This window comes from Aedes albopictus, chromosome 1 (assembly GCF_035046485.1).
Source record: "Aedes albopictus strain Foshan chromosome 1, AalbF5, whole genome shotgun sequence".
Lineage (NCBI taxonomy): Eukaryota > Metazoa > Arthropoda > Insecta > Diptera > Culicidae > Aedes > Aedes albopictus.
The window spans coordinates 326883283-326910770 of NC_085136.1; the positions used below are offsets into that span (position 1 = coordinate 326883283).

Genomic DNA, 27488 nt, shown 5'->3' on the forward strand with positions numbered 1-27488 from the left:
TCTGAACTCTTGTCTGCAACACGACTCTAGAGTTGAATGATACGGGATCGTCTTAAACGATACTGCTCATCCAGGAACACATTGTAGTTGCCGTTTCCAAATTTATCAATTACGGTTCCTGGGTCCCATCTCCAGGAATCCGTTGAATGGACCTTGGCATAAACGTAATCGCCGTGTTGGAAACTCCGCTGGACTGTACTGTTCTTTTATTGAAGGCGTCGTTTCGCTTCGTTCTGTCCCTAGCTGTGGTTCCACGTTCGCTTGGTCTGAGAATGGATTGTTTGCCATGGTCTTCCGAACTAAATCGGAGATCAACCATCCAGGTCATTGGAAGGAGTAGAGCGATGAACCTACAAGAAAGTGTACAGTTCGTCTTCTAGTGTTTCTCCCTCTGACCGAATCTTGCGGAGGCTTCTCTTCAAAGAGTCGATGTATTTTTCAGCTACCCCATTTACTGCTTTCACCGCTTTCACGACGAAATAGACACCATCCACTGGACCTGCGTAATCGATGTGAATCCTCGACCAGGGTTTTGAAGGTTCATGCCTGGATTTCAGTGGTGTATTTGTAGAAGCCTTTCCTACGGTTGCACATGATGTACAGCGTTTGACATACCGGGTTAGTATACAATACTTCTTGATGTAGACTTCATCCTGGATGAACAATGACTCTGTCGCAGAACTCATTACTCTGCCGTAGATGGTACGCAACATCTCTCTCTCTCTCTCTTCTTGGCGTAACGTCCTCATTGGGACAAAGCCTGCTTCTCAGCTTAGTGTTCTATGAGCACTTCCACAGTTATTAACTGAGAGCTTCCTCTGCCAATGACCATTTTGCATGTGTATATCGTGTGGCAGGCACGAAGATACTCTATGCCCAAGGAAGTCAAGGAAATTTCCTTTACGAAAAGATCCTGGACCGACCGGGAATCGAACCCGTCACCCTCAGCATGGTCATGCTGAATACCCGTGCGCTTACCGCCTCGGCTATATGGGTACGCAACATCTTCCGTTCGAAAACTCAAAGGGCGCGTTGATGCTATGCACGCTTGTCTGCACGCATAGTCTATGCTTCGTGCCCACCAGTTCAATCAGCGTTTTGTAGATAGTTAACTTCGTGTGACGGCGAACTTTGTTCGATCGTAGAGTTCTGCGGAATCCAAAGTAAGCTCGATTTCCTGTCACAATGCGTCTCTGAATTTCTCTGCTGGTATCGTTGTCCGCGATCACCAGTGAGAGTGTCCGTGATACTCGAACTTCGCACATCACTCGATCCATCGTCGCCTTGATCAATCCTATCAACTTATCCGTAAATCCGTGCATAATCTGTCATGGCTAGTCTCGATCGATTGTATCATACGCCGATTTAAAATCGATGAAGAAGTGATATGTTAGCAGTGGGCACGTTGTATTCACGGCATTTGTGTAACACCTGACGGATAGCGAACGCCTGATCCGTTGTAGCGCGTCCACCCATGAATCCAGCCTAATATTTCCCAACGAACTCTCTTGCAATGCTAGAAAGTAGCTCAGTAGTGTCCTGTAATACTTCCTCCTCTCAAATCTTGGTAATGACCCAGTGTAGTGCACTCATCAGTGCTTCCTCACCGTATTGGGTCATATTGACCCCTCCGGCTACAAAGGGTTAAACGGAAATATCAACGTTTCTAATATGTAATTTTGCCCACGCCTATCACCGTCCTGACCCACATTCCACCCCCTCGCACAGGAAAGGAAAAATGACCGCCCTAAGTCGGCAGATTATTTGCCAACAACACCGACTGGGGTGGGTACCGGCCGGATGGATAAGAACCGTTTAGTCGTCCATCTGCCACCACGACGACCACCGAGCAGTCAGTAGTGTTCTGTGCCTGTGTTCTTCATTATACTTTTTTGTGCTTTGCTATTTCTCTAGATATATTTTTTTGTCTTCTTTTGTAGTGGGATGGAAGGTTAATTTGAGTGAAAATTTATGACCATTCAAGTAGGTGGGATTATGCTGAAACGGTTGATTCCGGCTTTCGATAGAAAACCCGAGCTTGGCCTTGCAAGTTGATGGGGTGGGTGGGTTGCAGTGGTGTGTGAACGAAGGGATAATTTTTCAATATTTATAAAAGATTTGCGATTTTCTGCTGTGGGTATAGGATACTTTCCCTATCTTCTGGAGATTGAATTGGGTCTGATGTGATCTAGCAAAATGCCTTGAACTAGAATGAGAACGGTATTGCGATTTGCTAAAGATTAATAGAATGAATAATGTTCGTCTTCTGACATAAATTATTCATCAACGTTCTGTAAAATATTCAAGATAACTAATCTGAAGGCTTTCCTTGGCTTTGAGAAAAAACGCCCACAGAAGTAAACATGTAAATTAACAGAGAAAAACATGTGGAAAGGATCGCTCAACATTGAGCTGATGATCAAAATCTGCTCTACTGCTAACGTAAAAAGGATGGGAAACCCAGTACCGGTATAATATTTCACTTTGCCACCAGATCACTTTTTTATCCAGCAAAAATCGACCACATGTTCATTCAATTTCACTGTCTTTCAACCTGTTCAGTGAGAGCGTGTGCCGCATAAAAATATCAAATTAATTTGTCCACTTTTTTAACCATGAAGTTATACATGGTATGATCCGAAGAAGAATTGCACATTAGTATCGATAATGAATCCAATCATCACCGGCACCGGTGGCGTCAGTAATGGTAGTTTGGCACCTGCGAGCGCTCTAGCACATACTTTCTACGCCCAAATTTTCACAGCACATTCGATAAAAACACGAGCTCTTCCAATGGATCGCGCGCATTTGTCCGAACACACGTGCTTCAAAATGAAGACACCTTTTTTCCTTCTTCTCTCTCTCATTAATAGTTAATAGTTAATAGCACGGCACGAGCTGTGGGAAATTGGCGAATGAAATCGTTGGTTGACTGCTGTTACCAATCGTAATGACATCGAAACCTCTGCGTTGTCTGTTTTGTCGTCAGACGTCACACTTCGTAATGAAGTGGTTATAGCAAACATTTGGGGGATACCCTGTCGGATAGATTCAATGTCTGGCCATGCAATCATTGGGCAAAAAACGTGTTACAGGTTTTGCTCACCCTCAAAATTTGGCACACGTTGGGCTCCATATCACATTAAAAGTATGGAACCTTACAAATGCTATATTTGTACGCTGGGCGACAAGCGAAAAATGATGTTGTATAGCTAGCCTAACATTTGAAAAGGGCGTAACAGCCATTGCGAATTTTTGCTTCTCCCGGTCCCCTTGAAAGTATTTCCCATTATTTATCAAATCTCTAACCAGTAACAGATAGAGCAGACTCTGCCTAGAGGGTTCGACTTCTGCTTAAAGGGTTCGAAAAGTCGGTATAAGATCATCTTCTTTTTTATCGGCGGCCCTCATAATTATCATGTGTTATCTATCTGGACTACAGAACACATTTATGTGTTTTGTGTTGTAGGCCATCAATTCGTGATACCGTAGTCTGGGGGGTAGTTGATCAGCGGGGTGAAGTTGATCACAATGGGGTCCACGTCCTTCAACCGCTGAGGACGCCTCAATTCTGTTTCAATGGAAGAACTTTTGATGTACATCGATCGTGTGAATATATTTGAAGAATTTTGGAAAAAAAATATGGCAATTGTGACAGATTTTACATCAAAATATCTACTTTTTCGGATGCGTATTCAAACTCGGTGAAAAGATTGCCTTTCAAAAAATCGGCTCCCAGCAACGCCTTGTATATAGGATGACTCACAAAACACTTTTATTTATTCATGGTAGGCTTATTGAACATAGCTTTGAGTTAAATTTAAATAAACATATAAGTTTTATTTGAAAAAAAGCATATTTTTGCGGAAGTTAGACGTTTTTTAAGTCAATTGCATACCTTTAGGCGTTTAATGTGGGTCATTTTGTAACTTACTAAACTTTATTTTATTTTTAACTTACAAATCACACCAGTTGTAAGAATTTTTAAAACTTATTCGGATTCAGCATCATCAAATTTAGTTTGTTCAATAATTTTCCATTCTTAGAATGTTATGTCATTGGCTGATCAACTTCACCCCGGATTGAAAGTTTTCAAATTTGGCCATTTGAGCAATTTTTATAAAATTTAGCACTTTCTTGTGAGAATTTCGTTCACGGAACTTGAAACAGGTCCACTCAGTACATGTTTTAAAAATATTTGTTTGAATTCATGTGCATTGTACTTGATTTTATTCAAAAGAATAGAGAAAAAGTGATCAACTTCCCCCCAGATTACGGTACTATCTTTTATATTAACATTTGTAAGGTTCTATACATCAAGTTATGTAATACGTTCAACAAGGTGTCTACTAATAAGATAAAATTCCCTGAGTTTTCCAGCTTTTTCCAGGGGAAAATTTCTAAAGTTTATTCTTTATAATTCAAAATTTAGCCTAATCTTTATAAACTTTTGAAAAACCATATTGAAATATCCTCAAATATGAAGTATAAATATGAAGAGGCAAATGCTCAAGATGCTTATCTAATAAATTTCCCAAAAATGCTGAATTCTTCCAAGACTTTTTTTCTTGCAAAATTGATTATTTCTAGATTTTTTCAAGAGCTTTTTTTGGGTCAGATATCAGAAATCATGTTGACAATCCCACCGGAGGATTCTTTTGAAAAGAAATGGCGTCTAAAAATCAGGGAAAAACAATTCAGGAGTCCAAAAAGTAACGCTACAGACCGTATGATCATCAAATTTCGTACACAGTTTTAAAATTGAGCTTGGATGTGTTTTCCGTGCAGGTGTTATAGTAATGTTGAGATTTCGAAATTATATTCATGATTCTTCCTCGAATTTCCTGCAGGATTTCCCTTGCCTTTCTACGGTAATTCCTCCTTTAAATTTAGCAGTTTCTCACAGAATTGTTCCTGCGAGCTCTTCCTTGAATTTGTCAAAGGTTTTTTTTCCGTAGAGGTTTGCCAGAACTTTTTTTTCTGAAAATCCCACAAGAACAAAAAAAATCCCGCAAGAACCTTAAGGAAATATCTTATCTAAAATCCAGAGAGAGACTCTCAGGATTCTCACCAGAATCCTCTCAGGATTCTCACCAGAATCCTCTCAGGATTCTCACCAGAATCCTCTCAGGATTCTCAACAAAAGACTCTCAGGATTCTCACCAAAATCCTTTCAGGATTCTCACCAGAATCCTCTCAGGATTCTCACCAGAATCCTCTCAGGATTCTCACCAGAATCCTCTCAGGATTCTCACCAGAATCCTCTCAGGATTCTCACCAGAATCCTCTCAGGATTCTCACCAGAATCCTCTCAGGATTCTCACCAGAATCCTCTCAGGATTCTCACCAGAATCCTCTCAGGATTCTCACCAGAATCCTCTCAGGATTCTCACCAGAATCCTCTCAGGATTCTCACCAGAATCCTCTCAGGATTCTCACCAAAATCCTCTCAGGATTCTCACCAGAATCCTCTCAGGATTTTCACCAAAATCCTCTCAGGATTCTCACCAGAATCCTCTCAGGATTCTCACCAGAATCCTCTCAGGATTCTCACCACAATCCTCTCGGGATTCTCATCAGACTCCTCTCGGGATTCTCACCAGATCCCTCTCGGGATTCTCACCAGAATCCTCTCGGGATTCTCACCAGAATCCTCTCGGGATTCTCACCAGAATCCTCTCGGGATTCTCACCAGAATCCTCTCGGGATTCTCACCAGAATCCTCTCGGAATTCTCACAAGAATCCTCTTGAGATTCTCACCAGAATCCTTTCGGCATTCTCACTAGAATCCTCTCGGACTCTCGCCAAAATCCTCTCGGAATTCCACCAGAATCCTCTCAGGATTCTCACCACAATCCTCTCGGGATTCTCACCAGACTCCTCTCGGGATTCTCACCAGAATCCTCTCGGGATTCTCACCAGAATCCTCTCAGGATTCTCACCAGAATCCTCTCAGGATTCTCACCACAATCCTCTCGGGATTCTCACCAGACTCCTCTCAGGATTCTCACCAGAATCCTCTCAGGATTCTCACCAGAATCCTCTCAGGATTCTCACCACAATCCTCTCGGGATTCTCACCAGACTCCTCTCGGGATTCTCACCAGAATCCTCTCGGAATTCCACCAGAATCCTCTCGGGATCCTCACCAAAATCCTTTCGGGATTCTCACCAGAATCCTTTCGGGATTTTCGCCAGAATTCTCTCGAGAATCTCACCAAAACCCTCTCGGGATTCTCACCAGCATCCTCCAGGGATTCTCACCAGAATCCTCCAGGGATTCTCACCAGAATCCTCCAGGGATTCTCACCAGAATCCTCGCAGGATTCTCACCAGAATCCTCGCAGGATTCTCACCAGAATCCTCGCAGGATTCTCACCAGAATCCTCGCAGGATTCTCACCAGAATCCTCGCAGGATTCTCACCAGAATCCTCGCAGGATTCTCACCAGAATCCTCGCAGGATTCTCACCAGAATCCTCGCAGGATTCTCACCAGAATCCTCTCGGGACTCTCACCAGAATCCTCTCGGGATTCTCACCAGAATCCTCTCGGGATTCTCACTAGAATCCTCTCGGGATTCTCACCATAATCCTTTCAGAATTCTCATCAGAATCCTCTCAGGATTCTCTCCAGAATCCTCTAGAGATTATCACCAAAATCCTCTCAGGATTCTCGCCAGAATCCTCTCAGAATTCTCGTCAGAATCCTCACAGGGTTCTTACCAAAATCCACTCAGAATTCTCATCAGAATCCTCTCGGGATTCTCACTAGAATTCTCTCAGGATTCTCACCAGAATCCTCTCGGGATTCTCTCCAGAATTCTCTCAGGATTCTCACCAGAATCCTCTCGGGAATCTCACTAGAATCATCTCGGGGTTCTTACTATAATCCTTTTGAGATTCTCATCAGAATCCTCTCGGGATTCTCACCAAGATCATCTCGGGATTCTCACCAGGATCCTCTCGGGATTCTCACCAAAATCCTCTCGGGATTCTCACCAAAATCCTCTTGGAATTCTCACCAGAATCCTCTCGGGATTCTCGCCAGAATCCTCTCGGGATTCTCGCCAGAATCCTCTCGGGATTCTCGCCAGAATCCTCTCGGGATTCTCGCCAGAATCCTCTCGGGATTCTCGCCAGAATCTTCTCGGAATTCTCACCAAAATCCTCCCGGGATTCGCACCAAAATCCTCCAGGAATTCTCACCAGAATCCTCCAGGAATTCTCACCAGAACCCTCCAGGAATTCTCACCAGAATCCTCAAGGGATTCTCACCAGAATCCTCTAGGGATTCTCACCAGAATCCTCCAGGGATTCTCACCGGAATCCTCTAGGGATTCTCACCAGAATACTCTCGGGATTCTCGCCAGAATCCTCTCGGGATTCTCACCAAAATCCTCTCGGGATTCTCACCAGAATCCTCCAGGGATTCTCACCGGAATCCTCTAGGGATTCTCACCAGAATCCTCTCGGGATTCTCGCCAGAATCCTCTCGGGATTCTCGCCAGAATCCTCTCGGGATTCTCGCCAGAATCCTCTCGGGATTCTCGCCAGAATCTTCTCGGAATTCTCACCAAAATCCTCCCGGGATTCGCACCAAAATCCTCCAGGAATTCTCACCAGAATCCTCCAGGAATTCTCACCAGAATCCTCCAGGAATTCTCACCAGAATCCTCAAGGGATTCTCACCAGAATCCTCCAGGGATTCTCACCAGAATCCTCCAGGGATTCTCACCAGAATCCTCCAGGGATTCTCACCAGAATCCTCTAGGGATTCTCACCAGAATCCTCCAGGGATTCTCACCGGAATCCTCTCGGGATTCTCACCAAAATACTCTCGGGATTTTCACCAGAATCTTCTCGCGGTTCTCAATAGAATCCTTTCGAAATTCTCACCAGAATCCTCTCAGGATTCTCACCAGAATCCTCTCGGGATTCTTACCAGTCTTCTCGGGATTCTCACCAGAATTCTCTCGGGATTCTCACCAGAATTCTCTCAGGATTCTCACCAGAATCCTCTGTGGATTTCTTGCAGTATACGTTTCTGGAAATCATTGTGACTTTCGGGTAGCTAACTCTTTTTTGGTGAGATTAGCTTTAGTTACGTATTTATCTTTATCCTAGTGTTAAGTATATGACCTTAACACTATTGTAAGGGCCCATATAGCCGAGGCGGTACACGCACGGGTATTCAGCATGACCATGCTGAGGATGACGGGTTCAATTCCCGGTGCAAAATGGTCATTGGCAGAGGAAGCTCTCAGTTAATAACTGCGGAAGTGCTCATAGAACACTAAGCTGAGAAGCAGGCTTTGTCCTAATGAGGACGTTACGCCAAGAAAAGAGAGAGACTATTGTTACGAAGGTTATCAAGCATAGGGGAGCTGAACTTTTAGAGAATCGGTTAACGATTCACAAAAAAAAATCTTGCTCAACCGTTGAATTATGTTGCGGGTAAAAATATTTTATTACATAAATAAGACAGAAATATTGTTTAATGTATGTAGGGGGATTAGGGGCATAATGGACACCCTAAGCAAATGAGTACGTTAGGCATGTATAACAGAGAAAAACTTAACATATTATCAGTTGGCTTACAACTTTAACTTGTTTCCTATGTATTTCAATCATTTACAGCAGGTAGAATGTCATTATTATGAAGAAATGATGAATTGTAAACCGTGTGTTTTTTGGGGCTGGCAGGAAAGGTACGGGGCGAAATGGACACCCATCGGGGCATAATGGACACCCCTGCATATTTTATGTTGTATCTTTGAGAATATCGATCAGTTAGGTAATTTGCTTATGGAGATCAATACCACAGATATAACACTCCATCTTAGACGAGTTTACATAACATCAAAGTTAATTAAATAAATTTTAGGCTAAAATAATCGGATTGATTTTTTCCAAAGTCTCTAAAACGCCTAACAGTATGCAACGCGCATACATCCATTCGTAATTGCCAGTGTTCATTTCGCCCCGAACCGACTACAACATTAAAATTGCTATTATAAGTAAATTTTGATCAAAAATAGAATACTTCATCCATTGCTAAATCTTCGTATACATGTAGATAAGGTGACAATTCACTTGTTTTTATGGTGGACACACTCTCACACAGTCGCAATATCTTATTTGATGCTGCTTCGTAATTATAAGAATTTCGCCATATGAAAAACATATTTCAATTTCAATGATATTTTGGTTATTTTGGTGCAATATAAATAGTACTTTTGAAAAATAGAACCATGACTCGTTCCTTTACACTAATGCATTAAAAATTTTACATAATAGTCAACGGTTTCAGCAAAAACAGGGGTGTCCATTTCGCCCCGGGTGTCCATTATGCCCCTAATCCCCCTATTACAAGTTTTACTTATGTTCCGTTTTTGTGTTCTAGTTTAACTTATAAATCTTCCTTCAAATAAATAAACATTTATAGGGCTCCAACAGAATAGATGCTCATGAAACGGAATCTTATTTTGATTGCCTACTTTTAGGCCATTTCGGGCAGCGATTATGTACTAGAGATATAAACCTTTCCCTAACACGGACTTCAAATTATAGACTTTCGATAATAAAACCCGACACGGGGTTGGCTCAATTAGGATAAGTATTCCTAGACAAAAACAAGCTATGAACACAGCAACAAAGTCGGTGAGCTAAAAGGCAATTAGTCAAACAAAACACAATTCCCAGGACTGATGGACCTAAAATAATCAATGAAATTTCGTTATCTTGTGATAAGAAGTTGTCATCCATCTGGGTAACATGGAACGTATTTGTGTTTTGTTATAAATTTTCGATACTGTATTTTATAACATTTGTAAGGTTCTATGTTTCAAGTTTAATAAGAATTCAACTTCAATAATTCTTTAATTTGCTCAACATTTTGTTTATCCTTCTGCCAAACGTTGTTGAGGGAATGCATTTGTACCATACGTTTCCAGTCATCCGATTTTTGCTCCTTTACCATATTTGCTGCAATGAATTTTGCGACATCACATTATGACTACTTTCCTGCACGTCTGATCTTAACATGGCGTCCAATACAGGGCTGTGGGTGGCCAACATGATTTTGTAGGCTCTAATTTGTCCCTCTCCAACCACCACCACGGTGACATCCGCATACTTTTTGTCTGTTTTGTTTAGGTAGGTGAAAATTTGGTAGAGCAGGAGAAGCATTTTCTCCGGAAATTATTTCGCAGCTTTATGTTCGAATGTCTTCCGGGAAATGATTTGGGCCTTACTGGCTCACGAGTATGAAGTATCTAAATTTATTTGAATTTAGTTTAGCCTGATCTTTGAAATCAACAATGTCAGCGTCAACGTGCATCACGCAGCGACTGCCGTCACTCAATAAATGTGGTGAAGCTTTGTGGCACAATTTTCATGCGTCACCGAAAATCCAGAATCGTTCGGACTCTATAGTCCATTATATCTGCGCTGCATAACGTTTCGTATCAAACTTGAATGTCCACGTAACAATATCAGAGACACCCGATACAACTTCAACAGATTCAGCCGGACTTCCCATGTTTGCAACGATAGTGCTGCCTACTTGTTGAAAAAACCACATTAGAAGAAGGAAATTTATACTTGCTTGTTGATAACAACGCTGTATATTGCAGAAGTTGAAAGGTATTGATGAAGTTTATCACGGGGACGCTGCAATGTAACTGATGCAAATTCTATGAGCCATTTTACGAGACGTTTCGGATCAGCTGATCGCTCAATTCATGAATGAAAATTTGACAGGAGGTTGCGCCCAAGCCCGTGAGTGTTAATATCAATATCATCACTGTTGTCGTTTCGTAAAATAGACTATAGGCTGAAATAGGGATTTGTATAGATAGATTTCTTTAGGCTCTTCACACGTAAAGTTGGTAATAATTAAAGTAATAAGCGTCAAATCCGTTTCATGTGTCCAAACAAATCAATCAGACACGGTCAAGCTCAGACCAATCAAATCTCCAAACCCCATATACCAACGAAACTAAACTCCGCAGCGTAATCAACATTGAACGGAGTCCAATGTTATCGCCCTTCCCGTCAAGATCCAACAACGGGCGCACTTTTGTGTGAACTATCCGCTCACACGAGCAAAACAATGCAATTATTCACAGCAACCAGACCGGAAGCTAACGCACTCATTATATCTATCTCCTACACAGCCATGCCACCACCTATCTGTCCAACTAACTGCTGCTAGGTTGCTATGCCATGTACTTTACCTATACCAGCCACATGAATGTCACCGAAACGAAGGCAGACAATTTGCCTGCGCTACGCCACCAGCACGCCACATCGTAAACTGATTTAACGATTCGCTAATTTCTGCTTTTTTCGTGTCTTTCTTTTGCACAATCAACAGAGGAAGCCGGTACGCTAGAGTCGGGCAGTTCGCCGCTGATCGGCGGAAGCCGCAATGACGCCACCGGTGGAAGCAACCAGGAACTATCCAGCACGGGCGGCGGTGCCGCCGGCGGAAGCAACGGCGGAGGAGCTGCCAGCGGCGGTGGAAGCGGTTCCGGCGGAGGTGCCCACCGTAGCATTGCCACTAGTCCAATCGGGTCGACCGCCTCCGAGCACTGGCCATCGCAGTCCGAAGAGGACATCGATCGGTTGGTGGCCCAGCACCAGAACCGGGCGTCGCTCAGTTCGCTGGGACCGCGGTCCGATTCGATGGCTTCGGTGTACTCCGGAGCCGGCGAGGGACGCTACGGTACTGTTACGGTTCGCGGCGGGATCGAATTCGGCATGCAGTACAACTACAAACAGGGCGCGCTGGAGATCCACATCAAGCAGTGCAAGGACCTGGCGGCCGTCGATGCCAAGCGGAATCGAAGCGATCCGTACGTGAAGGTAGGTTGACGAAACGGGGGTCCGCAAGGTGTAGACAGTAACTGTATTCTTGGTTCCAGGTGTACCTCCTGCCGGACAAGTCCAAGGGTGGCAAGCGAAAGACCAAAGTGAAGAAGCACACGTTGAACCCGGTGTTCGATGAGGTGCTCCGGTTCCACATGTCGTTGAGCGGTCTGCAGACGCGGACCATTTGGCTGACGGTGTGGCACTCGGACATGTTCGGGCGGAACGACTTCCTCGGTGAGGTGATGATGGGACTGCAGGGCAAGGTGTTCGACAATCCGGCACCGCAGTGGTATCAGCTGCAGGAGAGGGTAGGTTTCTCTCATATTGGTAGAGATTATTAACTGACCTGACAGCGATGTATCTTCATTCAACAGAGTGAACCGTTCGACGATCTGTCCGCGTACAAGGGAGACATCATCGTCGGGCTGAAGTACATTCCGCCGGATTCGGAGGGTGGAACGCCGCAGCACCATCACCACAACGGCAGCGGTAGCGGGACGTTGAATCTGCGCAAGTTCAGCACCAGATCCATCACGTCGACGTCGTCGAACTCGTCCGGTCCGGGAAGGGGCGCACTGCACGTGCTGGTGAAGGAGGCGAAAAATTTGCAGCCACTGAAGGCGAACGGAACCTGTGATGCATTTTGTAAAAGGTAAGTAATTAAATGGCAAGAACGATTCTCACCAGAATCCTCTCAGGATTCTCACCAGAATTCTCTCAGGATTCTCACCAGTATCCTCTAGAGATTCTCACCAGAATCCTCTTAGGATTCTCACCAAAATCCTTTCAGAATTCTCAACTGTTTTTTAAGGTTTCTCACAAGAACCGCCCAAGAATGCTCACCAAAAACCTCTTAGGAGTCACACAACAATCCTCTCAGAATTCTCACAAAATTCCTCGCAGGATTCTTACTAAAATCTCTCACGATTCTTACCAGAATCCTCTCAGGATTCGTTCCAGAATCCTCTCGGGATTCAAACCACAATCCTGTCAAGATTCATACCAGAATCCTACCAGGATTCGAACCAGAATCCTTTCAGGATTCCAACCAGAATCCTCTCAGGATTCTTCTCCAGAATCCTCTCAGGATTCTTCTCCCGAATCCTCTCAGGATTCTTCTCCAGAATCCTCTCAGGATTCTTCTCCAGAATCCTCTCAGGATTCTTCTCCAGAATTAACTAAAGATTCTTCTCCAGAATCCTCTCAGGATTCTCACCAAAATCCTCTCAGGCTTCTCACCAGAATCCTCTAAAGATTCTCACTAGAATACTCTCAGGACTTTCACCACAATTCTCTCAGGATTCTCTCCAAAATCCTCTCAAGATACTCACTAGAATCCTCTCAGGATTCGAACCAGTATTCTCTCGGGATTCTCACCAGAATCCTCTCAGGATTCTCACCAGAATCAGAATTCTCACCACTCTATTAAGGTTTCTCACCAGTCTTTTAAGGTTTCTCACCAGAACCGTCCAAGAATTCTCACCAAAATCCTCTCAGGAGTCACACAAGAATCTTCTCAGAATTCTCACAAAATTCCTCTCAGGATTCCCACCAGAATCTTCTCAGGCTTCTTACATGAATCCTATTAGGCGTTTCACCAGAATCCTATCAGGATTCTCTTTAGAATACTCTCAGGTTTCTCACCAGATTTCACTCAGGGTTCTAACCAGAATCCTATCTTACCAGAATCCTCTCAGGATTTTCACCAGAATCCTCTCAGGACTCTCACCAGATTCCTCTCAGGATTCTTACCAGAATCTTCTCACGATTCTTACCAGAATCTTCTCACGATTCTCACCAGAATCCTCTCAGGATTCGTTCCAGAATCCGCTCGGGATTCGTATCACAATCCTGTCAAGATTCGTACCACAATCCTGTCAATATTCCTACCAGAATGCTGTCAGGATGCGAACCAGCATCCTTTCAGGATTCTCACCAGAATCCTCTCAGAATTCTCACCAAAATGTTCTAGGGAATCTCACCAAAATCCTCTCAGGATTTTCACCAGAAACCTCTCGGGATACTCACAAGAATCCTCTCGCGACTCTCACCAGAATCCTCTCAAGATTCTCACCAGAATCCTCTCAGGAATCTTGCCAGAATCCTCTCAGAATTCTCACCAGAATCCTCTCAGGATTCTCACCAGAATCCTCTCAGGATTCTCACCAGAATCCTCTCAGGATTCTCACCAGAATCCTCTCAGGATTCTCACCAGAATCCTCTCATGATTCTCACCAGAATCCTCTCATGATTCTCACCAGAATCCTCTCGGGATTCTCACCAGAATCCTCTCGGGATTCTCACCAGAATCCTCTCGGGATTCTCACCAGAATCCTCTCGGGATTCTCACCAGAATCCTCTCGGGATTCTCACCAGAATCCTCTCGGGATTCTCACCAGAATCCTCTCGGGATTCTCACCAGAATCCTCTCGGGATTCTCACCAGAATCCTCTCGGGATTCTCACCAGAATCCTCTCGGGATTCTCACCAGAATCCTCTCGGGATTCTCACCAGAATCCTCTCGGGATTCTCACCAGAATCCTCTCGGGATTCTCACCAGAATCCTCTCGGGATTCTCACCAGAATCCTCTCAGGATTCTCACCAGAATCCTCTCGGGATTCTCATCAGAATCCTCTCGGGATTCTCACCAGAATCCTCTCGGGATTCTCACCAGAATCCTCTCGGGATTCTCACCAGAATCCTCTCGGGATTCTCACCAGAATCCTCTCGGGATTCTCACCAGAATCCTCTCGGGATTCTCACCAGAATCCTCTCGGGATTCTCACCAGAATCCTCTCGGGATTCTCACCAGAATCCTCTCGGGATTCTCACCAGAATCCTCTCGGGATTCTCACCAGAATCCTCTCGGGATTCTCACCAGAATCCTCTCGGGATTCTCATCAGAATCCTCTCGGGATTCTCACCAGAATCCTCTCGGGATTCTCACCAGAATCCTCTCGGGATTCTCACCAGAATCCTCTCGGGATTCTCACCAGAATCCTCTCGGGATTCTCACCAGAATCCTCTCGGGATTCTCACCAGAACCCTCTCGGGATTCTCACCAGAATCCTCTCGGGATTCTCACCAGAATCCTCTCGGGATTCTCACCAGAATCCTCTCGGGATTCTCACCAGAATCCTCTCGGGATTCTCACCAGAATCCTCTCGGGATTCTCACCAGAATCCTCTCGGGATTCTCACCAGAATCCTCTCGGGATTCTCACCAGAATCCTCTCAGGATTCTCACCAGAATCCTCTCGGAATTCTCACCAGAATCCTCTCGGAATTCTCACCAGAATCCTCTCGGGATTCTCACCAGAATCCTCTCAGGATTCTCACCAGAATCCTCTCAGGATTCTTACCAGAATCCTCTCAGGATTATCACCAGAATCCTTTCAGGATTCTCACCAGAATCCTCTCAGGATTCTCACCACAATTCTCTCAGAATTCTTATCCATAGTCCTCTCAGGATGTTCACTAGAATCGAATCAGGATTTTCAACAGAATCATCTCAGGATTCTCACCAGAATCCTCTCAGGATTCTCACCAGAATCCTCTCAGGATTCTCACCAGAATCCTCTCGGGATTCTCACCAGAATCCTCTCGGAATTCTCACCAGAATCCTCTCGGGATTCTCACCAGAATCCTCTCGGGATTCTCACCAGAATCCTCTCGGGATTCTCACCAGAATCCTCTCGGGATTCTCACCAGAATCCTCTCGGGATTCTCACCAGAATCCTCTCGGGATTCTCACCAGAATCCTCTCGGGATTCTCACCAGAATCCTTTCAGGATTCTCACCAGAATCTTTTCAGGATTCTCACCAGAATCCTTTCAGAATTCTCACCAGAATCCTCTCAGGATTCTCACCAGAATCCTTTCAGGATTCTCACCAGAATCCTCTTAGGATTCTCACCAGAATCCTCTCAGGATTCTCACCAGAATCCTCTCAGGATTCTCACCAGAATCCTCTCATGATTCTCACCAGAATCCTCTCATGCTTCTCACCAGAACCCTCTCATGATTCTCACCAGAATCCTCTTAGGATTCTCACTAGAATCCTCTCGGGATTCTCACCAGAATCCTCTCAGGATTCTCACCAGAATCCTCTCAGGCTTCTCACCAGAATCCTCTCAGGATTCTCACCAGAATCCTCTCATGATTCTCACCAGAATCCTCTCATGCTTCTCACCAGAACCCTCTCATGATTCTCACCAGAATCCTCTTAGGATTCTCACTAGAATCCTCTCGGGATTCTCACCAGAATCCTCTCAGGATTCTCACCAGAATCCTCTCAGGCTTCTCACCAGAACCCTCTCATGATTCTCACCAGAATCCTCTTAGGATTCTCACTAGAATCCTCTCGGGATTCTCACCAGAATCCTCTCAGGATTCTCACCAGAATCCTCTCAGGATTCTCACCAGAATCCTCTCATGATTCTCACCAGAATCCTCTCATGCTTCTCACCAGAACCCTCTCATGATTCTCACCAGAATCCTCTTAGGATTCTCACTAGAATCCTCTCGGGATTCTCACCAGAATCCTCTCAGGATTCTCACCAGAATCCTCTCAGGATTCTCACCAGAATCCTCTCGGGATTCTCATCAGAATCCTCTCGGAATTCTCACCAGAATCCTCTCGGGATTCTCACCAGAATCCTCTCGGGATTCTCACCAGAATCCTCTCGGGATTCTCACCAGAATCCTCTCGGGATTCTCACCAGAATCCTCTCGGGATTCTCACCAGAATCCTCTCGGGATTCTCACCAGAATCCTTTCAGGATTCTCACCAGAATCTTTTCAGGATTCTCACCAGAATCCTTTCAGGATTCTCACCAGAATCCTCTCAGGATTCTCACCAGAATCCTCTCAGGATTCTCACCAGAATCCTTTCAGGATTCTCACCAGAATCCTCTTAGGATTCTCACCAGAATCCTCTCAGGATTCTCACCAGAATCCTCTCAGGATTCTCACCAGAATCCTCTCAGGATTCTCACCAGAATCCTCTCATGATTCTCACCAGAATCCTCTCATGCTTCTCACCAGAACCCTCTCATGATTCTCACCAGAATCCTCTTAGGATTCTCACTAGAATCCTCTCGGGATTCTCACCAGAATCCTCTCAGGTTTCTCACCAGAATCCTCTCAGGCTTCTCACCAGAATCCTCTCATGATTCTCACCAGAATCCTCTCATGCTTCTCACCAGAACCCTCTCATGATTCTCACCAGAATCCTCTTAGGATTCTCACTAGAATCCTCTCGGGATTCTCACCAGAATCCTCTCAGGATTCTCACCAGAATCCTCTCAGGCTTCTCACCAGAACCCTCTCATGATTCACACCAGAATCCTCTTAGGATTCTCACTAGAATCCTCTCGGGATTCTCACCAGAATCCTCCCAGGATTCTCACCAGAATCCTCCCAGGATTCTCACAAGAATCCTCTCGGGATTTTCACCAGAATCCTCTCTCGATTCTCACCAGAATCCTCTCTCGATTCTCACCAAAATCCTCTCAGAATTCTCACCAGAGTCCTCTAAGGATATTCACCAGAATCCTCTCAGGATTCTCACCAGAATCCTCTCAGGATTCTCACCAGAATCCTCTCAGGATTCTCACCAGAATCCTCTCAGGATTCTCACCAGAATCCTCTCGGGATTCTCACCAGAATCCTCTCAGGATTCTCACCAGAATCCTCTCAGGATTCTCACCAGAATCCTCTCAGGATTCTCACCAGAATCCTCTCAGGATTCTCACCACAATCCTCTCATGATTCTCACCAGAATCCTCTCATGCTTCTCACCAGAACCCTCTCATGATTCTCACCAGAATCCTCTTAGGATTCTCACTAGAATCCTCTCGGGATTCTCACCAGAATCCTCTCGGGATTCTCACCAGAATCCTCCCAGGATTCTCACCAGAATCCTCTCGGGATTTTCACCAGAATCCTCTCTCGATTCTCACCAGAATCCTCTCTCGATTCTCACCAAATTCCTCTCAGAATTCTCACCAGAGTCCTCTAAGGATATTCACCAGAATCCTCTCAGGATTCGCACCAGAATCCTCTCAGGATTCTCACCAGAATCCTCTCAGGATTCTCACCAGAATCCTCTCAGGATTCTCACCAGAATCCTCTCAGGATTCTCACCAGAATTCTCTCAGGATTCTCACCAGAATCCTCTCAGGATTCTCACCAGAATCCTCTCAGGATTCTCACCAGAATCCTCTCAGGATTCTCACCAGAATCCTCTCAGGATTCTCACCAGAATCCTCTCAGGATTCTCACCAGAATCCTCTCAGGATTCTCACCAGAATCCTCTCAGGATTCTCACCAGAATCCTCTCAGGATTCTCACCAGAATCCTCTCAGGATTCTCACCAGAACCCTCTCATGATTCTCACCAGAATCCTCTTAGGATTCTCACTAGAATCCTCTCGGGATTCTCACCAGAATCCTCTCAGGATTCTCACCAGAATCCTCTCAGGCTTCTCACCAGAACCCTCTCATGATTCTCACCAGAATCCTCTTAGGATTCTCACTAGAATCCTCTCGGGATTCTCACCAGAATCCTCTCAGGATTCTCACCAGAATCCTCTCAGGATTCTCACCAGAATCCTATCATGATTCTCACCAGAATCCTCTCATGCTTCTCACCAGAACCCTCTCATGATTCTCACCAGAATCCTCTTAGGATTCTCACTAGAATCCTCTCGGGATTCTCACCAGAATCCTCTCGGGATTCTCACCAGAATCCTCTCGGGATTCTCACCAGAATCCTCTCGGGATTCTCACCAGAATCCTCTCGGGATTCTCACCAGAATCCTCTCGGGATTCTCATCAGAATCCTCTCGGGATTCTCACCAGAATCCTCTCGGGATTCTCACCAGAATCCTCTCGGGATTCTCACCAGAATCCTCTCGGGATTCTCACCAGAATCCTCTCGGGATTCTCACCAGAACCCTCTCGGGATTCTCACCAGAATCCTCTCGGGATTCTCACCAGAATCCTCTCGGGATTCTCACCAGAATCCTCTCGGGATTCTCACCAGAATCCTCTCGGGATTCTCACCAGAATCCTCTCAGGATTCTCACCAGAATCCTCTCGGAATTCTCACCAGAATCCTCTCGGAATTCTCACCAGAATCCTCTCGGGATTCTCACCGGAATCCTCTCGGGATTCTCACCAGAATCCTCTCAGGATTCTCACCAGAATCCTCTCAGGATTCTTACCAGAATCCTCTCAGGATTCTCACCAGAATCCTTTCAGGATTCTCACCAGAATCCTCTCAGGATTCTCACCACAATTCTCTCAGAATTCTTATCCATAGTCCTCTCAGGATGTTCACTAGAATCGAATCAGGATTTTCAACAGAATCATCTCAGGATTCTCACCAGAATCCTCTCAGGATTCTCACCAGAATCCTCTCAGGATTCTCACCAGAATCCTCTCGGGATTCTCACCAGAATCCTCTCGGAATTCTCACCAGAATCCTCTCGGGATTCTCACCAGAATCCTCTCGGGATTCTCACCAGAATCCTCTCGGGATTCTCACCAGAATCCTCTCGGGATTCTCACCAGAATCCTCTCGGGATTCTCACCAGAATCCTCTCGGGATTCTCACCAGAATCCTCTCGGGATTCTCACCAGAATCCTTTCAGGATTCTCACCAGAATCTTTTCAGGATTCTCACCAGAATCCTTTCAGGATTCTCACCAGAATCCTTTCAGGATTCTCACCAGAATCCTCTCAGGATTCTCACCAGAATCCTTTCAGGATTCTCACCAGAATCCTCTTAGGATTCTCACCAGAATCCTCTCAGGATTCTCACCAGAATCCTCTCAGGATTCTCACCAGAATCCTCTCATGATTCTCACCAGAATCCTCTCATGCTTCTCACCAGAACCCTCTCATGATTCTCACCAGAATCCTCTTAGGATTCTCACTAGAATCCTCTCGGGATTCTCACCAGAATCCTCTCAGGATTCTCACCAGAATCCTCTCAGGCTTCTCACCAGAATCCTCTCAGGATTCTCACCAGAATCCTCTCATGATTCTCACCAGAATCCTCTCATGCTTCTCACCAGAACCCTCTCATGATTCTCACCAGAATCCTCTTAGGATTCTCACTAGAATCCTCTCGGGATTCTCACCAGAATCCTCTCAGGATTCTCACCAGAATCCTCTCAGGCTTCTCACCAGAACCCTCTCATGATTCTCACCAGAATCCTCTTAGGATTCTCACTAGAATCCTCTCGGGATTCTCACCAGAATCCTCTCAGGATTCTCACCAGAATCCTCTCAGGATTCTCACCAGAATCCTCTCATGATTCTCACCAGAATCCTCTCATGCTTCTCACCAGAACCCTCTCATGATTCTCACCAGAATCCTCTTAGGATTCTCACTAGAATCCTCTCGGGATTCTCACCAGAATCCTCTCAGGATTCTCACCAGAATCCTCTCGGGATTCTCACCAGAATCCTCTCGGAATTCTCACCAGAATCCTCTCGGGATTCTCACCAGAATTCTCTCGGGATTCTCACCAGAATCCTCTCGGGATTCTCACCAGAATCCTCTCGGGATTCTCACCAGAATCCTCTCGGGATTCTCACCAGAATCCTCTCGGGATTCTCACCAGAATCCTCTCGGGATTCTCACCAGAATCCTTTCAGGATTCTCACCAGAATCTTTTCAGGATTCTCACCAGAATCCTTTCAGGATTCTCACCAGAATCCTCTCAGGATTCTCACCAGAATCCTCTCAGGATTCTCACCAGAATCCTTTCAGGATTCTCACCAGAATCCTCTTAGGATTCTCACCAGAATCCTCTCAGGATTCTCACCAGAATCCTCTCAGGATTCTCACCAGAATCCTCTCAGGATTCTCACCAGAATCCTCTCAGGATTCTCACCAGAATCCTCTCATGATTCTCACCAGAATCCTCTCATGCTTCTCACCAGAACCCTCTCATGATTCTCACCAGAATCCTCTTAGGATTCTCACTAGAATCCTCTCGGGATTCTCACCAGAATCCTCTCAGGTTTCTCACCAGAATCCTCTCAGGCTTCTCACCAGAATCCTCTCAGGATTCTCACCAGAATCCTCTCATGATTCTCACCAGAATCCTCTCATGCTTCTCACCAGAACCCTCTCATGATTCTCACCAGAATCCTCTTAGGATTCTCTCTAGAATCCTCTCGGGATTCTCACCAGAATCCTCTCAGGATTCTCACCAGAATCCTCTCAGGCTTCTCACCAGAACCCTCTCATGATTCTCACCAGAATCCTCTTAGGATTCTCACTAGAATCCTCTCGGGATTCTCACCAGAATCCTCCCAGGATTCTCACCAGAATCCTCCCAGGATTCTCACAAGAATCCTCTCGGGATTTTCACCAGAATCCTCTCTCGATTCTCACCAGAATCCTCTCTCGATTCTCACCAAAATCCTCTCAGAATTCTCACCAGAGTCCTCTAAGGATATTCACCAGAATCCTCTCAGGATTCTCACCAGAATCCTCTCAGGATTCTCACCAGAATCCTCTCAGGATTCTCACCAGAATCCTCTCAGGATTCTCACCAGAATCCTCTCAGGATTCTCACCAGAATCCTCTCAGGATTCTCACCAGAATCCTCTCAGGATTCTCACCAGAATCCTCTCAGGATTCTCACCAGAATCCTCTCAGGATTCTCACCAGAATCCTCTCAGGATTCTCACCACAATCCTCTCATGATTCTCACCAGAATCCTCTCATGCTTCTCACCAGAACCCTCTCATGATTCTCACCAGAATCCTCTTAGGATTCTCACTAGAATCCTCTCGGGATTCTCACCAGAATCCTCTCGGGATTCTCACCAGAATCCTCCCAGGATTCTCACCAGAATCCTCTCGGGATTTTCACCAGAATCCTCTCTCGATTCTCACCAGAATCCTCTCTCGATTCTCACCAAAATCCTCTCAGAATTCTCACCAGAGTCCTCTAAGGATATTCACCAGAATCCTCTCAGGATTCGCACCAGAATCCTCTCAGGATTCTCACCAGAATCCTCTCAGGATTCTCACCAGAATCCTCTCAGGATTCTCACCAGAATCCTCTCAGGATTCTCACCAGAATCCTCTCAGGATTCTCACCAGAATTCTCTCAGGATTCTCACCAGAATCCTCTCAGGATTCTCACCAGAATCCTCTCAGGATTCTCACCAGAATCCTCTCAGGATTCTCACCAGAATCCTCTCAGGATTCTCACCAGAATCCTCTCAGGATTCTCACCAGAATCCTCTCAGGATTCTCACCAGAATCCTCTCAGGATTCTCACCAGAATCCTCTCAGGATTCTCACCAGAATCCTCTCAGGATTCTCACCAGAATCCTCTCAGGATTCTCACCAGAATCCTCTCAGGATTCTCACCAGAATCCTCTCAGGATTCTCACCAGAATCCTCTCAGGATTCTCACCAGAATCCTCTCAGGATTCTCACCAGAATCCTCTCAGGATTCTCACCAGAATCCTCTCAGGATTCTCACCAGAATCCTCTCAGGATTCTCACCAGAATCCTCTCAGGATTCTCACCAGAATCCTCTCAGGATTCTCACCAGAATCCTTTCAGGATTCTCACCAGAATCTTTTCAGGATTCTCACCAGAATCCTTTCAGGATTCTCACCAGAATCCTCTCAGGATTCTCACCAGAATCCTCTCAGGATTCTCACCAGAATCCTCTTAGGATTCTCACCAGAATCCTCTCAGGATTCTCACCAGAATCCTCTCAGGATTCTCACCAGAATCCTCTCAGGATTCTCACCAGAATCTTCTCAGGATTCTCACCAGAATCTTCTCAGGATTCTCACCAGAATTCGCTCAGAATTCTCACCAGAATCCTCTCAGGATTCTCACCAGAATTCTATCAGGATTCTCACCAGAATCCTATCAGGATTTTTACCAGAATCCTCTCAGGATTCTCACCAGAATCCTCTCAGGATTCTCACCAGAATCCTATCAGGATTCTCACCAGAATCCTCTCAGGATTCTCACCAGAATCCTCTCAGGATTCTCACCAGAATCCTCTCAGGATTCTCACCAGAATCCTCTCAGGATTCTCACCAGAATCCTCTCAGGATTCTCACCAGAATCCTCTCAGGATTCTCACCAAAATCCTCTCAGGATTCTCACCAGAAACCTCTCAGGATTCTCACCAGAATCCTTTTAGGATTCTCTCCAGAATTCTTTCAAGATTTGCACCAAAATCGTATAGATGGAGTAATCTGTTCTAATTTTTCCCCTTTCTCCTCCCTTCAGTTATCTTCTTCCAGACAAGAACCGCAGCTCGAAGCAGAAAACACCGGTGGTGAAGCGGGCCAACTCGCCGGTCTGGAACTACACCTTCATCTACGAGGACGTCTCACTGGCCGAGCTGTCCGAACGTGCGCTGGAGCTCACGATATGGGATCACGACCGACTGGCGAGCAACGAGTTCCTCGGGGGCGTTCGCTTCTCGCTGGCAACCGGTAAGTGCCTGCTTAATGCGCGCATGATCTTCTAGAATTAGAATTGCATGAACCAGGAATGTTTCCGTTGCAGGTAAACACAACGGCCGGCCGGTCGACTGGATGGACTCCACCGGCAAGGAGCTGTCGCTGTGGCAGAACATGATCAACAGACCAAACTTCTGGGTGGAAGGTGCCCTAGTGCTTCGGCCCTCGTTAGACAATGCTAGATTTACGTCATAGGTTTGCGAAAGCCCTGTAGAACAATCCGGGGAAGTCGCGTAGTAGTGGATTTCCCCAATTCCCTCTCCTCACACCCATTTTTATTATTATTAGAAGATGATATCAGAGTAAATATGAGAAAGAAAGAAAATCATTCCAACTTTGTGATGTTGCTTTACAACAACCTAATCATAGATTGTAATCCCAGATGTAACTTTTAGGAGTAGTAAGTGATGCCGCGACACTAGCAAGCGAGAGAGAGCATTTTTGATTACCTAACCTTATGAACGACAATGATGCTTAATGATGATCGGTGTTCAGATAGGAAGAAGATGAGAGTAAAACTATTGGAAGTATACCTTTTACGGATGAGTAAGTTTTTATAAACTTTTTTTATTTTTTCGACACTATACCATGAGTGATTGTTCGTCTTGAAACTAAAGAAAAATCAGAAAATCAGAAAAACTCTTTTTGTGTGTAAATAGGCTAGATATACACATTAAAGAACAAAGTATTATTTATCGACAAAGAACACAAATCAAGCAAAGAGATTCTTCTTTTCCCTCCATTTACTCTAAAATAGATGTGAAATGTAGTTCTCTACACAAATATTTTCCCCACGGGAAGGAGAGTTTGGGGTCCCAAGTGTGCCCGCTCCTTCCCCGAGACTCTTAATGACCGAAACAAAACAGAAGTTGTGAACTTTTCCGCGAGCGTGTAAATACTTATATACAAAGAAGCCAGAAATCACTATTTTCTAACGCTATGAATCTTTACTGACATTCATGTTGGAAGCAAAACTCCCAGAAGAAGCTGCGTTCAATGCAGAGAAAGAGAGTAGAAGGAAGATAATTAGTATCCACACTTAAGGAGCTAGGTCAACACAAACAAAACTTTTCAAACTTTTCCGTTCCGAATGATTACCATGAAAGGGCGAGTTACAAGTAGAAACAAAAAAAAGTGTGATACTGTCAGACAGTGGACTTCGTTGCAATATATACACTTTATTACGATGGACGATGAAATAGAAGAAAAATAGCTGGATTATTTTTACCCGACAGGAAAGGATACTTAAGCAAAACGCATAACCTATTTACCATACACAGATATCAGCGATGAATTGAACTTTTTTGGGGATTAAGTGGCGACGAAAGGAGCTGAAGGAAAACCGACTGATCGTGCGCGGGGAATCTTAATTTGTGGGGAAAAGTTACTGTTTGACAGTTTGACAGAGAGAATTGGTTGTTGAAACACTAGCAGTTTAGCGCGTGAGCGTGAACGAGAGCAAAATGAGGGACGGTGAAGCAGAAAAGACAACTCTTATGAACAAACAAAAAAAAAACTTAGAAAAACAGAAAGTAGCATATATATATTGACATTGAATTTAAAGCGTTTCTTTTTCCAAGTAGAGGATTTGAACTTTTTCGACGAGTAATTGACAGTTATATTATAAACATATTTGATGAAGAAACCCCGAACAGAAAAAAACGTAGTTGTAGCAGTAGAATTGGTAGTTGTTTACGAACAGAAACTTAGGAATCGTGAGCCCTGGGCTGTGGTACTTGACTGAGAGCGAACTTGCATCATTTGATTTTCCCTATCTGCCAAACATCTTAGAACTTTGGTTTCGAACGTTCTTGGACAAAGTACTGCAGTAGCTGGGGTGAAAATTGTGGAAGAAATTTGTAGCGAACCTAGCCGTAACAAATTAGGGTTAGGGGATGATTGTACATAGGACACTCTTGGGTTAATCCCTGATTTCGTTGTTCCCACCTTCGACAAAGGTCGTCGGTGCTGGTCGGTTTGAGGATCAGCCTGCATTCCACGTTAACGTTTTATGAAGGAAAAAAAGAAACCGTTTACCTAGGATCTCGAGTTATATATTTCCCGGAAGCCCCATTTCCTTTCAGCTCTTTTGATGTTTGTGACCATTTAACATAAGCTGTTTTGTCTGAGAAAGGGAAAGACGCATCTATATACTGTGAACTGTTTCTTCATATTTACAATCTGTTGAGTATTACTAATCTACTTTAAAAATGAAAACTCACTTTAGTGATAAACAAATAAAAAAACACTAGGGCCAAATTTAAGCTCACATATTGATATGAAACAAAAGACATACAAGTTCTTCTCCAATCTATGACACGGATGCTCAATTATATCATTTATAGTTAATGAAATTATAACTGAATAAAAATGCATGCAATTCTAATCTGTAAGCAAAAAAAAAAAACATTTCGTACTAACTTCTTCTAAAACGCAACCTCTGTGCAATCGCAACAAAAAAGGAAAATCGAAGAGCGAGAATAGAAAACCACTGTGTAATTCTTATGCTAGCTAGTATGCAAATGACGAGCATGTTGTGTGCGAGCAAAACTCATCACTCCATATCTACAGCGCCTGGACGAGAAATAAGCAAATCCCCGCTACTACTTACTCATATCTCGACCAAACTCGACACGAAAAAAGAAAACAAACGATGCAAACAATAAAACAAAAAAGAGAAAAGAAACATTCAAACGACACAACACCGACGAAATTGGAACAAAGTGAAATTCGAAACAACATTCAAACAATTGTCGAATGATACAAAACTAGTTTAAAACAATAAACTTATTTATCAAAAAAATAATAATCCATCATTTTCTGTTTTCTTCTGTTGTGCGGAATCAATCCTTTGGCATCGCTTTGGGTTTATCCTGCACACGAGCATGTGAAAATTCTACTTCTTTGTTTTCCAATTCGCGCAGCTTTTCGCCTTGCTTTTCGTTTCACCTCATGATTTTCAACTCATCAGAAAGAAAATTTAACCACGATTTGTAGGCAGCACATACGGCGACGCCAGTAACCAGTAGTAGTGTTATAGAATAATTTACCATCAAATACAATAGTAGTAGTGCGTTTCAAGTTGCTTCATTGATGAAATCCAATTAACAGAAATAAAGAAATACGATACAGCAGGTCTCTAATTTTGTGAGTACGTACTATACATACATGCCCACACACACACACATCCACAAAAAACACGGTAGCAAACGTTTGCAGTTGTCGCTTAAAAAAAAGTTTTCAATTTTTTGCCAAACTATTAAGGACAAGACAGGAAACAAAGTTGGCAGCAGAGGCGTCAAAATTCAATTGTCACTCAATCAATTTGCACGCAAGTTCGAAACGCATTCACATCGACAAATACACCTTCACACAACCATACAGAAGCATGAACATCAGCGAACAACCAGCCAGGCATGCAAACTTGAATGATTCGATTTGATATACCGATAGAAGTAGGTCAGTGTGACAGTCAGAATTCGGCCGGCATCCGTTGTGGAGAGGGCCAATACAAGAACAGAACAAAAATCAGAAAAAAATGGAACGAGACAGTTATACAACCGATATATACATATATTGAATTTGCAATATACATCAGGATTAACGAAAAACCGAGCACCAGTGCGTTTTGATCATTCACATTGTTCACCGTAAACTGACACATCCCGTATTACTGGACTGCCTTGCACTACATTTCATAAACACAGGTTTCATCAAAAGCATTCCAGTGCATGAGTTTCCCATGGATTCATCCGCAGAATAATAAAAGTATCGGATAAAGGCAAACCAACGTGGGCTGGACATAACGGAGAACTGTGAAATGCTGCATGGACCATACTGGGCTCAGGTATAAAGGGAATCTTGACAATCGATGCTCTGGTAAACGCAAACTGTTCTCCACAACTGATACGTACAACGTCCTTTCAGGATTCTCACCAGAATCCTCCCAGGATTTTCACCAGAATTCTCTTAGGATTCTCACAAGAATTCTCTCAGGATTTTCACCAAAATCCTTTCAGAATTCTCATCAGAATCGTCTCAGGATTCTCATCAGAATCCTCGCAGGACTCTCGCCAGAATCCTATCACGA

At 44.3% G+C, this 27488-nt stretch overlaps 1 protein-coding gene across 6 annotated transcripts in view; it reads left to right on the top strand.

The window, feature by feature from the left end:
• LOC109406392 (uncharacterized) overlaps positions 1-27014 on the top strand; it is a 400264-nt gene extending 373250 nt beyond the window's left edge. For all 6 annotated transcript variants that reach the window (XM_062847298.1, XM_029867662.2, XM_062847299.1 and 3 more), the window contains 5 exons: positions 11379-11869; positions 11929-12183; positions 12250-12527; positions 23163-23371; positions 23445-27014. In XM_062847298.1, the coding sequence (XP_062703282.1) occupies positions 11379-11869; positions 11929-12183; positions 12250-12527; positions 23163-23371; positions 23445-23593 (1382 nt within the window). In that variant the 3' untranslated portion in view covers positions 23594-27014. The remainder of the gene's footprint in view (positions 1-11378; positions 11870-11928; positions 12184-12249; positions 12528-23162; positions 23372-23444) is intronic.
• The last annotated feature ends 474 nt before the right edge of the window (positions 27015-27488 follow it).